Source organism: Notolepis coatsorum, assembly GCF_963971535.1.
Source record: "Notolepis coatsorum genome assembly, chromosome: 9".
Taxonomy (NCBI): Eukaryota; Metazoa; Chordata; class Actinopteri; order Aulopiformes; family Paralepididae; genus Notolepis; species Notolepis coatsorum.
In genome coordinates, this window is record NC_140173.1 from 37,032,686 (window position 1) to 37,050,820 (window position 18,135).

At 44.1% G+C, this 18,135-nt stretch overlaps 1 protein-coding gene across 1 annotated transcript in view; it reads right to left on the bottom strand.

Moving 5' to 3' along the window:
- wdr11 (WD repeat domain 11) overlaps positions 1-18,135 on the bottom strand; it is a 191,267-nt gene that overhangs the window by 162,436 nt on the left and 10,696 nt on the right. The window contains exons 3-6 of the mRNA XM_084321104.1: positions 15,109-15,262; positions 8,169-8,342; positions 5,058-5,259; positions 2,864-3,029 (exon numbers count right to left, since the gene is read on the bottom strand). Coding sequence (XP_084177230.1) covers positions 2,864-3,029; positions 5,058-5,259; positions 8,169-8,342; positions 15,109-15,262 — 696 coding nt within the window. The remainder of the gene's footprint in view (positions 1-2,863; positions 3,030-5,057; positions 5,260-8,168; positions 8,343-15,108; positions 15,263-18,135) is intronic.

An 18,135-nucleotide genomic window follows, 5' to 3' on the forward strand; every position in this document is an offset into this window, starting at 1 on the left:
TACTATACACCACCCTACTCTACTCTACTCTACCCTACTCTACTCTACCCTACTCTACCCTACACCACCCTACTCTACTCTACACCACCCTACTCTAATCTACTCTACACCACCCTACTCTACACCACCCTACTCTACCCTACACCACTCTAATCTACTCTACACCACCTTACTATACTCTACACCACCCTACTCTACACCACCCTAATCTACTCTACACCACTATACTCTAATCTACACCACCCTACTCTACACCACCCTACTTTACTCTACACCACTATACTCTACTCTACACCACCCTACTCTACACCACCCTAATCTACTCTACACCACCCTACTTTACTCTACACCACCCTACTTTACTCTACTCTACTCTACCCTACTCTACTCCTACCCTACACCACTCTACTCTACACCACCCTAATCTACGTGTGTGTGTGTGTGTGTGTGTGTGTGTGTGTGTGTGTGTGTGTGTGTGTGTATCATTCTTACGTGAGTGAAGGGAACTCCAGAGCGTAATGATATGATAATATATATATTAGAGCTGGGCCTTTAACGGCGTTAACGTGCTGCGTTAACGCGATACTAGTATTGCGCGATAATATAATTAACGCATTAATCTAAAAAAAAAAAAAAAAAAAAAAACTTTTTTTTTTTTACCTTCATTTACCCAGGGTAGGTTCTCTGGGGAACAGATGCTCTTTTTCAGGAACACCCTGCTTCACATTCACACAGTTCCATTCACATCTGGGAGCTGCCCAGTACAACCACAGTTGACACCATTGGCCACTGAGCAACTCCACTGGAGCAGTTGATTTGCATTGGCAGGGTTTGGCCCTGTCTGGCACCCAACGGGAAAAATATTATAGGCACTATAAGTAGACACCGCTACATAAAACAAGCTGGTCTGCCTGAGTGACTGGTGGAATAAGGAGAAATAGAGATTGGACTGATTGAGTCAAGCCATGTCACATAGTTCAAGTTTGAAATGCTTCTTTCTGTTTTGTGTGTGCTATATACTGTACTGTACTGGTAATATTATTTATTTGTGTTAACTTCTGAATAAAACAACTTATTAAACACAAGTACATCTTATTGAACATTATTTTGATATTTCATTACCAATTATCATAGCAAAACAGCTTTTTCAAACAGTCTGTAATGCATTTTGGAAACGGGAGATGGGCTCATGGTGTAATGGGCCACCTGGCCTGAGAAACATAAGGAGGAAAGAAAAAGTAAGGACTTACTTCTGGTCATTATTTGGGTAGAACACACATATTTTGAATGCCTTCGGCGTTTTTTTTTTTTTTTTTTTTAGCCATTTTAATCTAGATTAAATCCAGGATTGCAGATAGATTAATCTAGATTAAAAAAATGTATCTATGCCCACCTCTAATATATATATATATAAATATATATGTATGTGGTGGTATGGTTGCTACCTGAGTGAAGGGAACCCCGGAGCACTCTATATTAACTCACTCAGGTAACAATAATGATATGATTATATATATATATATATATATATATATATATATATATATATATATATATATATAGAGCTGCCGCGGTATTGATTATTTCCTTACCGCACAAATTTGCAAAATATTTCCTACCGCCGCGGTTATTACCGCATGCACACAAAAAATTTAAAAAAAAAGTTTGAATGCATTTTTTTTTTTAGTAGTAGTCTACTCTTTATAGCATATAGCCTGCCTCTAGTCTAAATGTCTATTTTTAGAGGATGACTTTGCAGCATGAATATTGTTTGGGATTCGGCAAGCACGCATTAGTTATTGAAAGTGAAACACGGATTCGAAGTTTACCCTCTGGTCGTGCGCCGTTCACTCGGTGACGCGGGCAGGGGTGGTTACCCCTAACCCCCCCGACCCTTTCTTATTATTATTACTATAAAGTTACTACTTTATAATGAAGGCATTCGTTTTGTGGCATTAACATTATATAGTTATACGTTCAATAACATCAGCGTATTTACCGGACAATAGCAAGGCAAGCAATACTCTATTCATATCTCAGTTCCTTTCTTTGCTCAGAGCGTGCTGAGTTGTCCCATTCTGCGGTCTGTTAATAAAGTTTTCAATCAGACAAGTGTATAGAACGAAGGGCTTTTATTATAACATTCGTTGCAGACAGTAAAATCATTATGTCTCGTTTAGTACTCCTTAGGAGCGATCGTAGTCCACTCCGGCGGAGAGTTAAAGCTAACGTTATTAGCCGTGTTGTGATGATCTGACATTCAGGAAGTAAAAACCTAATACGCGCTTGCCGATTGGTGGTGACGCTACAACGTGTGACGCGTCTCTCTTCTGACCAATCAGTGGTCTGCAATGTTTCACGTGACTTTTCTGGTACCCAATAGGGTCGCTTGGAACCTCGATAGATGAGTAGGGTATATCTGCAGAGCCGCAAGCCCAACGAGAGGCGGGTAATTTATTATTATTATTATAAAAAACAGCGGTGACGCGGTATTCAGCCTACTCTGCGGTGGCCGTGATGTAACAGCGATACCGCGGTAATCGCGGCAGCTCTATATATATATATATATATATATATGTATGCGGTGGTATGGTTGCTACCTGAGTGAAGGGAACCCCGGAGCGCTCTATATTAACTCACTCAGGTAACAATAATGATATGATTATATATATATATATATATATATATATATATATATATATATATATATATATATATATATATATATATATATATATATGTATGCGGTGGTATGGTTGCTACCTGAGTGAAGGGAACCCCGGAGCGCTCTATATTAACTCACTCAGGTAACAATAATGATATGATATATATATATATATGTATGCGGTGGTATGGTTGCTACCTGAGTGAAGGGAACCCCGGAGCGCTCTATAGCCACGACGCCCACAGTCTGGCTGAGCTCCAGGTCCAGGATGAGGATCTCTCTGGGGTAGAGCAGCAGCATGTGGTTCCTCTTGGAGGGCAGGTAGGACAGCTGGAGACAGTCGTTCAGTGTGACAGCCTCCGCACTGCAGCGCGCGCGTGCACACACACACACACACACAGACACACACACACACACACACACACACACACACACACACACACACACACACACAAGATTAGAACAGTGGTTCTCAAACGACGGGTCACGGGTAGGTGACAGTGGGGTCACGCATTGACCAGAAAAAGAAATTATAAAAAATTTAAAATCTTTTTTACTGTTCTGGCAACATATTTTGGCTAAATATGCCTAATTTTATAAATGTGTATTGATAACATAGTGCTGTAATTAAATGTTCTAATAAATATGCATGATCAAGTTCAACAACGTGTGCTTTTATTTTGATATTCCTTAATTCCACGTTTGAAATTACGCAATACATTAACACTTTCGGGGCAATTTTACGTTATTGGGCGCCAACGGTTAACGTTTTTGGATCGTTTTCCCTTAATATCCTATTCAATGTCAGGGACCTGTATGTTGCCGTTAAAAGGCATACTGGGACTCCAAAGGTGCAGTACCGACCAGATCCTGCTAGTAGGCAGTATCGAGAGTGCAGTAAACCCTGTTCCAGACCGGGTGTAACACTCAAATGTCTCCGGATGGACTTTTCTAGTAATGGGAAACCTAGGGCTTCCCTCGATCGCATTGAATCGTTTTCGGGACCCCCGATCCATATGTTGTGGTGGGTTATGTCTTGGACCAGGTGGACATAGGATGCACCAGATGGCAATCAAATAATGGGAATATTATTTTTGGAATACCACCGACCACAGGTAAGGACAATCTGACGTCAATTTCAGCTTGATCGTGCATGGTTTTCATACCCATCCCCCTGATCGGTGTGTGTTGTGGTAATAACGAATGCCGTTATTGGCAATCAATTAATCAGAAATGACCCCCCCCCCCCCCTTTCATGCATTCATGGTGAAACATAATACATATCATATGCATTTGATTTGAAAATAATAGCGTGTCCAGGGACAAAACGCCAATGGGTTTAGTATAATTCACGTTGCGCCCTATAGCCAGCTTCCCAGGAATTAGCCCAGATAATTCCGAAGTTATACTCATATTCACCACGAGATAACGTGTGAACGTATTCGTGAAAAAATTTATTCTTTTTTGCATCTCGAACGGAAGATAGTTACGGTCAAATGACCATGGTATTGTATCCATAGCTATAATATAAAATATAGATTTAGCTCTACAAACAATGTGACGCACAGTGAAACTATGTAATGAAAACCTGGCCGTGCTATTAGCTAGATGGCGAAATCGAATGGCCCCGAATGTGTTAAGTGTGGGGTCCCCAAAAAAATTCCTAAATAAAATGGGGTCGCGGTATAAAAAAGTTTGAGAACCCCTGGATTAGAACATGGTAATAGTCATACTGGCCAGCAGCGTAACTAGTAGAGTAGGTAAGTGATATGTACCGATATAGATATAATATCTACAGAGGTTTATGTGCAGGTATGTACATACAGGTAGATATATATATATATATGGTAAGAATAAATATATATATGGTATATACAGCATTATTCTACATGCTATCATACAGAGTTATATAGGTTATATGCAGGTGTATAAATAGGTATATAAAAGGATTATATGCAGGTATATTCAGACAGATATGTACTGTGTATGTATATATAAGGCTGTCAAAGTTAACGCGTTATTCCACAATTTTTTTAACGCCAACATTTTTCTAATGCAAGATTAACTCATTGGGTGCCATACCCGAGATAAGTTGGGTTATCTCGCCATGCGTTGAGTGCCAAAACCAGAGATTTCTCTGGTTTTTATCTTTTTCCTTTGATCCCCGTTCTATACGGTCAGCCGGAGCCCTCTAGGTCTCCCTGGCTCATCTGCCTACGTTTGAATTGCAATGACGATCGAATCTCACCAGGTGGCAGTATCGCCTACCTTCTGAACTCGAATAGCTTGGTGTGGATACACCTATTCTCTTTTTTTGAGTGAGTGAGTGAGTGAGTGAGCCATGGTAAAGAGATACTAAGGGGGAGTGGCCTGCCAAGCGGGAGTCTCTTACGTGGGTTTCTCGTTGGTGATGAGCACTTTGACCTTGTTGAGGGCCTTCTTGGCGCCGGTGGTGGCGGGCCCCGTGGTGGGGGCCGGCTTGCTGTGGGCGGGGCTGGCGTGGGGGCTGGCGATGTACACCTTCTTGCCCCCGCTGCCCGGAGGCTTGGAGTGGGAGAAGTCCGAGATGAAGACGATCCCTTCGCTGGTCAGGACTGTTAGGAGAGAGGAGAGGAGACAGGACTGTTAGGAGAGAGGAGAGGAGACAGGACTGTTAGGAGAGAGGAGAGGAGACAGGACTGTTAGGAGAGAGGAGAGGAGACAGGACTGTTAGGAGAGAGGAGAGGAGACAGGACTGTTAGGAGAGAGGAGAGGAGACTGAACTGTTAGGAGAGAGGAGACAGGACTGTTAGGAGAGAGGAGAGGAGACAGGACTGTTAGGAGAGAGGAGAGGAGACTGAACTGTTAGGAGAGAGGAGACAGGACTGTTAGGAGAGAGGAGAGGAGACAGGACTGTTAGGAGAGAGGAGAGGAGACAGGACTGTTAGGAGAGAGGAGAGGAGACAGGACTGTTAGGAGAGAGGAGACAGGACTGTTAGGAGACAGGAGGAGACAGGACTGTTAGGAGAGAGGAGACAGGACTGTTAGGAGAGAGGAGAGGAGACAGGACTGTTAGGAGAGAGGAGAGGAGACTGAACTGTTAGGAGAGAGGAGACAGGACTGTTAGGAGAGAGGAGAGGAGACAGGACTGTTAGGAGAGAGGAGAGGAGACTGAACTGTTAGGAGAGAGGAGACAGGACTGTTAGGAGAGAGGAGAGGAGACAGGACTGTTAGGAGAGAGGAGAGGAGACAGGACTGTTAGGAGAGAGGAGAGGAGACAGGACTGTTAGGAGAGAGGAGACAGGACTGTTAGGAGACAGGAGGAGACAGGACTGTTAGGAGAGAGGAGACAGGACTGTTAGGAGAGAGGAGAGGAGACAGGACTGTTAGGAGAGAGGAGAGGAGACAGGACTGTTAGGAGAGAGGAGAGGAGACAGGACTGTTAGGAGAGAGGAGAGGAGACAGGACTGTTAGGAGAGAGGAGAGGAGACAGGACTGTTAGGAGAGAGGAGAGGAGACAGGACTGTTAGGAGAGAGGAGACAGGACTGTTAGGAGACAGGAGAGGAGACAGGACTGTTAGGAGAGAGGAGAGGAGACAGGACTGTTAGGAGAGAGGAGAGGAGACAGGACTGTTAGGAGACAGGAGAGGAGACAGGACTGTTAGGAGACAGGAGAGGAGACAGGACTGTTAGGAGAGAGGAGAGGAGACAGGACTGTTAGGAGAGAGGAGAGGAGACAGGACTGTTAGGAGAGAGGAGAGGAGACTGAACTGTTAGGAGAGAGGAGAGGAGACTGAACTGTTAGGAGAGAGGAGAGGAGACTGAACTGTTAGGAGAGAGGAGACAGGACTGTTAGGAGAGAGGAGAGGAGACAGGACTGTTAGGAGAGAGGAGAGGAGACTGAACTGTTAGGAGAGAGGAGAGGAGACAGGACTGTTAGGAGAGAGGAGAGGAGACAGGACTGTTAGGAGAGAGGAGAGGAGACAGGACTGTTAGGAGAGGAGAGGAGACAGGACTGTTAGGAGAGGAGAGGAGACAGGACTGTTAGGAGAGAGGAGAGGAGACAGGACTGTTAGGAGAGAGGAGAGGAGACAGGACTGTTAGGAGAGAGGAGAGGAGACTGAACAGTTAGGAGAGAGGAGACAGGACTGTTAGGAGAGAGGAGAGGAGACAGGACTGTTAGGAGAGAGGAGAGGAGACAGGACTGTTAGGAGAGAGGAGACAGGACTGTTAGGAGAGAGGAGAGGAGACTGAACTGTTAGGAGAGAGGAGAGGAGACAGGACTGTTAGGAGAGAGGAGAGGAGACAGGACTGTTAGGAGAGAGGAGAGGAGACTGAACTGTTAGGAGAGAGGAGAGGAGACAGGACTGTTAGGAGAGAGGAGAGGAGACTGAACTGTTAGGAGAGAGGAGAGGAGACAGGACTGTTAGGAGAGAGGAGAGGAGACTGAACTGTTAGGAGAGAGGAGACAGGACTGTTAGGAGAGAGGAGAGGAGACAGGACTGTTAGGAGAGAGGAGACAGGACTGTTAGGAGAGAGGAGAGGAGACAGGACTGTTAGGAGATAGGAGAGGAGACAGGACTGTTAGGAGAGAGGAGAGGAGACAGGACTGTTAGGAGAGAGGAGAGGAGACAGGACTGTTAGGATCTAAGGCAGTTCGAGACGCTCAACGCTCTATTCAACAAGTGGTCCTGGGCAGCTCAATCAATATCTGTTCCAGAGCTTACAAAAGAAAAGGTCACTTTAAAAAGGGGAAAAAAACATAACTGTATGTTCTGTATAGTATAGTTAGTATAGCTAGGATAGTTTAGTATACATAGTATAGTGTATAGGATATTGTATAGTAGTGTACATAGGACCCATTACCTTTTCATTCGTAAGCTTAGCATTGTATTGTATTGTATTTTATCTTAGTACTTTTTATCATGTCTATTTTATTATCTATTCTATTTTATTCTATTATTATATTGTATTTTTTGCACAATTGAAGGCGGGCATGGTCACCTTCATTTCACTATAATTGTCTTGTGTATGTATGATGAATAAACCTCTTGAATCTTGAATCTTCAACAAACCATCCAGTCCAGGGCTTTCCCTAAACCACGGTCTAGGGGCGCAGTGGCACTATGACAACTCGCCAGCATCAATGTGTTGCCATTTATTTCATGTTGCTGACTTACGGGCCATGTTGGAAGGGTCAATGCTGATGGCCATGTTGGAAGGGTCAATGCTGACAGCCATGTTGGAAGGGTCAATGCTGATGTCCATGTTGGAAGGGTTAATGCTGACTTACATACAGGCCATGTTGGAAGGGTTAATGCTGACTTACAGGCCATGTTGGAAGGGTTGATGCTGACTTACATACAGGCCATGTTGGAAGAGTTAATGCTGACTTACAGGCCATGTTGGAGGGTTGATGCTGACTTACGGGCCATGTTGGAAGAATTGATGCCGACTTACGGGCCATGTTGGAGGGATTGATGCTGACTTACGGGCCATGTTGGAGGGATTGATGCTGACTTACGGGCCATGTTGGAAGGGTCAAATGGGTCAAAGGAAAAGGAGAGGATGTTCTCGGCGTAGCTCTTCTTCCACAGTTTGGTCCCAGTGTCTCCGTTCCACAAGACGATGTAGTTAGGAGGATGGACCGCCAGCAGGAGGTCACGAGACGCATCCTGGTTCCATAACCACTCCAGGTCTAACAGAGAGACAGAGACAGAGACACAGAGAGAGAGAGAGAGAGAGAGAGAGAGAGAGAAAGAGAGAGAGAGAGAGAGAGAGAGAGAGAGAGAGAGAGAGAGAGAGAGAAAGAGAAAGATACAGAAAGAGAGAGAGACAGAGTAATAGATTACTAAAGTACTTGCTGTTTCACTAAAAGTGCTTCTTTTTGACACTGAAACAGAAATCTCGCTCTGAAATCTTGCTCTAAAAAGGTGTGAGTTGTTGCAAAAAGATAACAAGCCTGAGAATTGGATGAGCTAAAACAGATGAAAACAGCTAGCTAAAACAGATGAAAACAGCTAGCTAAAACAGACGGAAACAGCTAGCTAAAACAGACGAAAACAGCTAGCTAAAAAAGATGGAAACAACTAGCTAAAACAGATGAAAACAGCTAGCTAAAACAGCTAGCTAAAACAGACGAAAACAGCTAGCTAAAACAGATGAAAACAGCTAGCTAAAACAGATGAAAACTAGGGATGTTCGATGTTGGCTTTTTTACCGATATCCGATATACCGATATTGTCCAACTCTTAATTTCCGATACCGATATCAACCGATACCGATATATGCAGGGTTTCCCCCCCAAAAAACACAACATTATACGTACTTTTCACAAGAAATAAAATAAGAATTTGTTCTTACTTGCTTGCCTGGGTAAATAAAGGTTAAATATATGTAAAAAAAAAAAAAAAAATAAGAATTATATTTTTTTTAAACCAGTTCTCATATTAAATTTTTAACACATTGGTCGCCAAAATCACTTTCCAGCATTATTGCCCGCCATGCGTTGACCGCCAACATCGCTGTACAGCGTTTTTGAGATCAATATTTAATTTTTTTAAATAATAATAAATAATTCATCCACCCAACTCCCGGTGCCCTAGCGGGACCCTAAATGGGACTGCAACGCCTCAATACCGCCGCCTGGTGGATGATCGGGCGAGTTACACACTCAAAAACCGGAAAGTGTCATCGGTGCATCGCGGAAATTCCTCCGGCAGTCACATCTCGCTATGGGACTCCTGACAAACACTATAGTGCATATGGATCGCTGCCATAACGCAATAATCGATATGATGGATGCAAAATAACTTTCTCAAATTAAACTGCAATAAATCAGAAATCATCATTATCGGTCCAAAATCCCTCACCAGCCACACCCAGGATTTCACCCTAAATATAGATGGTACCATTGTCACCCCCTCCACTCATGTCCGTAACCTTGGCATCATCCTGGACTCCACCCTTTCTTTCCTCCCCCATGTGAACCACATAACCAAATCGGCCTTCTATCACCTCCGGAACATTGCTCGTCTTCGCCCCTCCCTATCACTCTCCGCTGCTGAAACACTGGTTCATGCATTCATATCATCCAGACTAGATTACTGCAACAGCATCCTCTACGGCTCACCAAACACTATTCTCAATAAACTCCAATATGTCCAAAACTCTGCTGCCCGCATGCTCACCTCCACCCGTCGCTCTGATCACATCACCCCTGTCCTCCACGACCTCCACTGGCTTCCAATCAAATACAGGATACATTTTAAAATACTATTCATCACATTTAAAGCCCTCAACTACCTTGCCCCTCCCTACTTGTCCGACCTCCTCCACCGTCACACGCCCACCCGTCGCCTTGGGTCTGCAGATGCCAACCTCCTAACACCTCCCACGACCAAGCTCCGGACCTGGGGCGACAGGGCCTTTGCTGCTGCTGCCCCCTCCCTCTGGAATGCCCTCCCCAGCCATATCCGTGATGCAAACACCCTGACATCTTTTAAATCAGCCCTCAAAACTCACCTTTTCAATCTTGCTTTTGACCTCTAATTCTGTCGGTTTTATTTTATTTTATTTTGTCATGTATTATTTTATGTTATGTTTTATGACTTGGCGCTGCTGTGATGGCTGCCTTTCTGATCGCTCCGACGAGACTGTGCTCTATTTTGTTAATTTTTATAGTATTAGGAGTTTTATTTGCACCAACTGTTGGTGCATTATATGTGTATGACCGTCAGTCAATCATTGACATTGGATTACGGGAAACTTACCAACTGGATTACTCGCTGGATCAACTTTCCGAACCACATCAATGGCCGGAAGAAATCCTCCGGAGACTAGGACCGGATCCTTTGTTCCTAGACCCCAGGAAAAGACGTCGAGGAAAAAGGTCTGGGATCCGAAACAGGCTGAGATCCAGACGACACCGTACACCACTTCCCAGTATATTGCTAGCCAATGTACAATCAATAGACAATAAACTGGATGACATCCGAGCAAGGATTCAATATCAAAGAGACGTTAGGGACTGCAATGTCCTTTGCTTCACCGAAACTTGGCTAACACCGGAGGTTCCAGATCACGCGATTCAACCAACGGATCATTTCTTTATCCATAGGAAGGATCGGACACAATCAGAGTCCGGTAAACAACGTGGTGGAGGTATTGCCTTCATGTTTAACAAAAATTGGAGTGATCCAACGAATGTGAAGGAATTATCCAACTACTGCTCCCCAGAACTGGAATATATAACCATCAAGTGTCGTCCTTTCTTCCTCCCGAGGGAGTTAACGGCGATCGTCCTGGTCGGAGTGTATATTCCACCGCAAGCCAACAACAACGCCGCGCTCTCCAGACTCCACGACGAGGTAAATAATATACAAGCGACGAACGTTAACGCCGCCATTTTAGTACTGGGAGATTTCAATAGCGCCAATCTGAGAAAGGTATTGCCTGATTTCTACCAGCATGTGACTTGCAACACCAGAGGCGGTAACATCCTAGATCACTGTTACACGCAATTTAAAGGTGGCTACAAGGCTCATTCTGATAGTGGCTTTGGCAAGTCAGATCACGCATCCATTTTCCTTACACCAAAGTACAGACAAAGAATTAAAAGTACTCCCGTAGTCTCGCGAGAGGTGCAGAAATGGAATGTGACGTCAGAGGACACGATCCGGTCAGTGTTCCACAACACAGACTGGATTGTATTCCGCGACACAGATAACATTAATGCCTACACGGAGACAGTGCTGGACTATGTCTGTACTAGGGTGAAAGAAACAATCCCCACTACCAAAATGAAAGTTTACCCAAATCAAAAACCCTGGGTAGACAAATCCGTCCGTGAAGCTCTGAGAGAGCGCACCAAAGCATACAATGACGGCCTAGTGGCAGGCAACATGAATGACCACAAGGTGGCGCAACACAACGTAAGGAGGACAGTGTCAGAGGCCAAACGGCGCTACAGGGATAAAATTGAACTCCAGTTTGAACAAGCTGACTCTAGAGCTATGTGGCAGGGGCTCAAAACGATGACAGACTACAAAGGCGCCTCCCTCAAACTGAACAATGACATCTCCTTAGCAAACGACCTCAATACCTTCTATGCGAGGTTTGATGCTGGTAATAACAACACCAGCTCACAAGCCTCGGCAATGGGGGGGGGGGGGTCGGCTGCTGATGGAGGCGCAGTGTTCAGGGTAACAGAGCATGAGGTGAGGCGGACCTTTAAAAAAGTGAATATCAGGAAGGCAGCAGGTCCGGACGGCATCCCCGGCCGCGTCCTAAAAGTCTGTGCCGACCAACTGGCCCCAGTATTCACTGACATATTTAACCTGTCCTTAGAACAGGCTGTCATCCCCACCTGCCTGAAGAAGTCCACTATTATCCCTGTACCCAAAAAATCCAAGCCTGCTTGCCTCAACGACTACCGCCCTGTAGCTCTCACCTCCATAGCCATGAAGTGCTTTGAGAAGCTAGTAAAGGGCTACATCTGCTCCTCCCTCCCCATCAACATGGACCCCCTGCAATTTGCATACCGCCCCAACAGGTCCACGGAGGACGCCATATCCCATGTGCTGCACACAGCAGCATCACACCTGGACAAGAGGCAGGGGAACTATGTGAGAATGCTATTCATCGACTACAGCTCGGCATTCAATACCATAGTCCCCTCCATACTCATAGCCAAGCTCAGGGACCTGGGCTTGGGCTATGACCTCTGCCAGTGGGTCTTGGACTTCCTGACTGGCAGACCCCAGGTGGTGAGAGCAGGCAACTGCACCTCCTCATCCATCACCCTCAACATAGGGGCCCCCCAGGGCTGTGTTCTGAGTCCCCTCCTCTACTCCCTGTACACACACGACTGTGTGGCTCAGCGGAGTAGCAATACAATCGTCAAATTTGCTGACGACACAGTGGTGGTGGGCCTGATCTCTGCCAACGACGAGAGGGCCTACCTGGAAGAGGTCAAGGTCCTGGCGGGATGGTGCCAGGAAAACAGCCTCTCCCTGAACGTCAGCAAAACAAAAGAGATGATTGTGGACTTCAGGAGGTCGGGGGTCAAGGACTACAGCCCCCTCAGCATCGACGGGGCACCGGTTGAGAGAGTCAACAGCTTCAAGTACCTCGGAGCCCACATATCCGAGGACTTGAAATGGACCATACACATTAACAGTGTGGTGAAGAAGGCACGACAACGCCTCTACTTCCTCAGGCGCCTAAGGAAGTTCCAAGTCAGCCAGAAGATCCTTAAGAACTTCTACTCATGTACAATAGAGAGCATCTTGACCGGCAACATCACCTCCTGGTTTGGGAATAGCACTGCAAAAGACCAAAGCAGACTACAAAGAGTGACACGTTCAGCCGAACGCACAATTGGAGGGGGGCTCCCCACTCTCCAGAACATTTACAACAAGCGTTGCAAGGGGAAGGCTAAGAGAATTATTAAGGACTCGAGCCACCCGAACAACTGCCTCTTTGAACTGCTGCCGTCAGGCAAGCGACACAGGAGTCTCAAGGCGAGCACAGAAAGACTCAGAAGTAGCTTCTATCCCCAGGCCATCAGGCTGCTAAACGAACAATGAATGAACACTACACAACAACAACCACCAAACACACATAGCACACACATCCACACGCACACACTCACTTTAAACAAACACACTGTAGCACCCACTACACACACTTTATAGCACACACCCACTTTAAACAAACACACTGTAGCACCCACTCCCCACACTTTATATTTATGGATGAAGGATTGCACTACAACTCGTACACCTTACTGTAAATTGTACCTAAAATTGTACCTCATCCCACTTCTGCTTTGCACTAGATAGTACTGTACATTAGTACACTGCATAGTATTGTGTATTGTATATTATATGGTAACTCAGAACATTGTACATATGTCTATACCGAACAACTGTGACCTCATTCTTCTTCTAAATTCATGCTATATTATGTTATTATGTTATTTGATACTATCTTGTCTAGCACAGTCTCTGGAGCGTAACAGTAAGAAGCATTTTGTATGAAAGTATTCTGTACTTCTGTATGACAACTATTAAAGAACTTGAACTTGAACTTGTTCTGTTTTGTTCTGTTTTTTGTTTTGCCATAGTTTGTCTCTCCTGCCCATGTAAAGCGTCTTTGAGCACCTGGAAAAGCGCTATATAAAATAGATGTATTATTATTATTATTATTATTGCGCCATACAAACCGGAAATGGATCTAGGTGATCGGCGTCGAATTGGGATCTTTCTCCGCCAGTCTCATCGGCGCACGGTAAGGGGGCAGTAACGTTATTTTCAACCCGATTGTGCATTTCCTTGTTTGCAAACAGTCTGATCGATATATAAACCCATAGTAAATAAAGCCGTTAGTGACGATCAAGGAATTATGAACGACCCCCCCCCCCCCCCTTTCCTCTACGCATGATGAAGCATAATGTATACCGATCATATACATTTGAATTTTTTAATATAGCATGTATGGGAAAGAAACGCCAATCGATAATCTATTATGCTTCAGGGCCTATAACTACTGTTTTTTGGAATTACAGCAGAAAAGATTAAAAACATACTTATATTCTCGAAGGTATTAACACAACAATGTATGAATGAAAGAATATAACTTTCCCACATCCTGAACGATAGATAATCGATGTTGAATGGGCCATAGTAATGTCAATATAGCAATACAATTTAAAAAGTTATAGCCCTGCAAAGAAGGTAAACATCTCCATAGGCTTTCAACAGTGGCAGAGAGTGGTATAAGATGGGCACAACCCCCGGCACCCAATGTGTTAATGCCAATATCGGACATCCCTAATGAAAACAGCTAGCTAAAACAGCGGTTTGTGTTTGTGCATTTCCAAATTGTCCAAATATGGGCCAGTGACAGTGTGATGAAATCTATAAGAATAGACATCTGTAAAATGATTTAAAGGTCTAGACCCAGAAAACAAGATGTTTTCAGATTCCTTTCTAGGAAAAAAAACAGTGTTATATTTGGCACAATACGGTATAAGAAGTCTATAATAAGAACTATATAAGAATATCTGTCGGTCTGGAGGTCAGGGGGTCTAAGGTCAGGGGCTCAAGTGGTCTGGAGGTCAGGGGGTCTGAAGGTCAGGAGGTCTGAAGGTCAGGTCTGAAGGTCAGGGGGTCTGAAGGTCAGGAGGTCTGAAGGTCAGGAGGTCTGAAGGTCAGGGGGTCTAAGGTCAGGGGCTCAAGTGGTCTGGAGGTCAGGGGGTCTGAAGGTCAGGAGGTCTGAAGGTCAGGAGGTCTGAAGGTCAGGAGGTCTGAAGGTCAGGGGTCTGAAGGTCAGGGGATCTGAAGGTCATGAGGTCTGAAGGTCAGGAGGTCTGAAGGTCAGGAGGTCTGAAGATCTGAAGGTCAGGGGTCTGAAGTTCAGGAGGTCAGGGGGTCAGAGGGTCTGGAGGTCAGGGGTCTTACCCTGGATGGGTTTGGAGTGTTCCTGTATCTCACAGTGGGCCGTCCCGCTGACCACGTCCCACACGATGATCTTCCCCGAGGCGTCCCCCGAGGCCAGGCGCAGCGAGTAGGGAGAGCTGAGGCTGTGGTGGTAGTTCTCTCTCGCCCATCTCACCTGCACACACACAGTTTAATATCTTTACTTCTGTTCACATTTTAGACAGAAATCCTCAAAACAACATGTCAGATATATCTAACAAAGAACAATTGATTTATATAATAATAATAATAATAATAATAATAATAATAATAATAATAATAATAATAATAATAATAATAATAATAATAATAATAATAATAATAATAATAATAATAATAATAATAATAATAATAATAATAATAATAATAATAATAATAATAATAATAATAAATTGGATTTAGAGAGAGAAGTGCCTTTCTCAGACTCAAGTAACACAAAATAAACAAAAACAACAGGATCAGGGCCCTGTTCCTCGTACCTGGCTAACTGAGTTAGCCAGATAATTTTCAGCATAGCTTGACTTAAGCCAGAACTTTCCGTTCCCTGACGCCGGATTGTCTAAATCACCATGGTAACAGATCAGAAAGTTTGAACCTGGTCGAGGGCAGGGTTTAGTTCAGTTAGCTGGATAACCTGCATGGCCACACCCTCGCAAAGAAATGCCAGCTCGCTTCCTGAAATAATTATCCCAGTGTAGATCCCATTATACCATTCTGAATTATTTTTTTGTGCTTCGTTTTTCTAGGGGGGGCTTTTGAAATGTAAAATAATATAAATCATATTCAGCCTATGAATTTACTTTGTCCTAAATAATGCACGTCAGAGTTATACGGATACGGCGCTCGCTATTGCAACACTATGTAGTTATTTTAATAACGCGGAGCATTGCAAATGTGAATCCCGCTGGGATATTTTTAATGAATGAAACCTATCGGGAGTTTGGCTCTGATTAGTTTCATATTCTTCGCTGTGGATGTATCTGCGGCGGAGCGCCCGAATTGTGTTTCATTCAAGCATAAATTTAACTGTCTTTATGCGTGGATTGTGGATTATGAATTACGAGGAATCTGAATCTGTGGATTGTTGAATTGCATCACTGTAACTGGGTTTAAAATGTCTGATGAGATGCGCTGTTTTACGGATTTGATGACGTGACTTGATTAAATTAATGAGCAATTGCAAGCCTTTGACGTTTTGTAGAATGAACTTGAGAAAATGCATGTATCTGTTCAAGCACTGTTATCTGATGATGAACAAGAGGGTGATGAACATGACTGGTATAAACCAAAGGTTAATCAATTCAATGCATGTATGGATTATGCCTGAAACAGATTAAAACCTGATTAATAGTGAAACTGTATATATATAGCCTCCAACTCCCTCTCTGAGGAGTCGCGCCTTGAAAACTTTGGGAACCATGTATTCATATAGTAGGCTACATGATACCTAAGCACATTATACTTACTTATTACTTGTACTTATTCTGAAAGAGTTTAACAAATTATTTTCACTAGCAAGATCTCATTCGATTATTCATTCCATTAAGCCTACTGCCAGCAGGCACATTTAAAGAAATATAATCTGATTGATTGGGGTAATGATGGATTTAAAATTAGCCTATAGATTATGCATTTAACTTGTCGGCGAGGCTATTGAGCCGTACTGTATTGTACCCATTCTGCAATCTGTTAATAAAGTTTTAAATCAATCAATCAATCAATCAATGCCGTTAGAAAATCAGGATTTCTGCGATCGACACCTGCTGTCTTTTCAGGTCAGGCGGACACGCGCACTTATCCTGAGTATCAAGTCTGGTTCGAATGAACGACAGTGAATCAGCGTTCGAGGAACAGGGAAAGCCTGGATTCAAACATCCCGTTAATTGAATCTGGATAATGGGACTTTTGATCGACTTAGTCGAACCAGGTACGGGGAATAGGGCCCAGTAGCTTAACTCATTCTGCGCCAACCACGTAATATTACGTGTTTGCTCGCCAACCGTTGAGCGCCAAACACTGCAGATTCCTCCTGAGCAATGTCAGAAGGATTCGCCCCTTCCTGACAAAAGAAGCCACCCAACTCCTCGTCCAATCAACAGTCATCTCCCGCCTCGACTACTGCAATGTAGGGGTGGACGGTATGGTCTAAAATTTATATCACGGTATAATTTGAAGCATAGACGGTAACGGTATATATCACGGTATCATCGTTTTTGATACATTTAATTTTATATAATTTTTTTTTTTATAAAATATATATATTATATAATTAGACTTGTACTTGTATTATCTGCGAGACATCGCCATCACGCAACAAGCTCCACTGTCTGTGTGTACTCTAGTAGCCTCCAGCTACGGCCAGGATTCTCCGGAGCTGCACCTGGACCTATACTCGAGTAGCCTCGAGCAGAGCTACGGCCAGGATTCTCCGGCGCTGCACCTGGACCCTATTGTATTGGTATAACGTTACTTAACTGTGCTCAGCAAGCCCTCAGCTCGAATACGCATCGAATCAGTGTTATAAGACATTGATATCAGGAGCTATCTGTAGCTACTGCTAGCCGGATATATAACGTTAATACAACGCCTCAGTGAATTATTTAGTTCAATGGGACATTTCGTTTTGAACGGTGAACTAACTTGTGTTAACGTGAGCTAACAGCTAACAGGTAGCACACACGTCTCTACTAGACTTTGTGGAGCGTTTGTTGATGTCAGGAGCTATCGGTAGCTGGCCGACTAGATACCGTTTGGTTAGACAATGCCTCATCATGTATTAAACTAAAAGTGAATAGTTGACTGGGTCATTTTGTAACGGTAGCTAAGCTAACGTTAGCTCAGGGAGACGCCGCCGTCCTCCCGTGTCCCGTCCCACTAGACTACTAGACCCGTGTTTACATGCGTGCGGTAGGGGCTGGCACGCCCACTGCGCGAAGCCTCCTAAATAACTTTTTCCAGTTCGCACATATCTATTATCTATGACTAATTCCATCTATTTTTAGGGGCAAA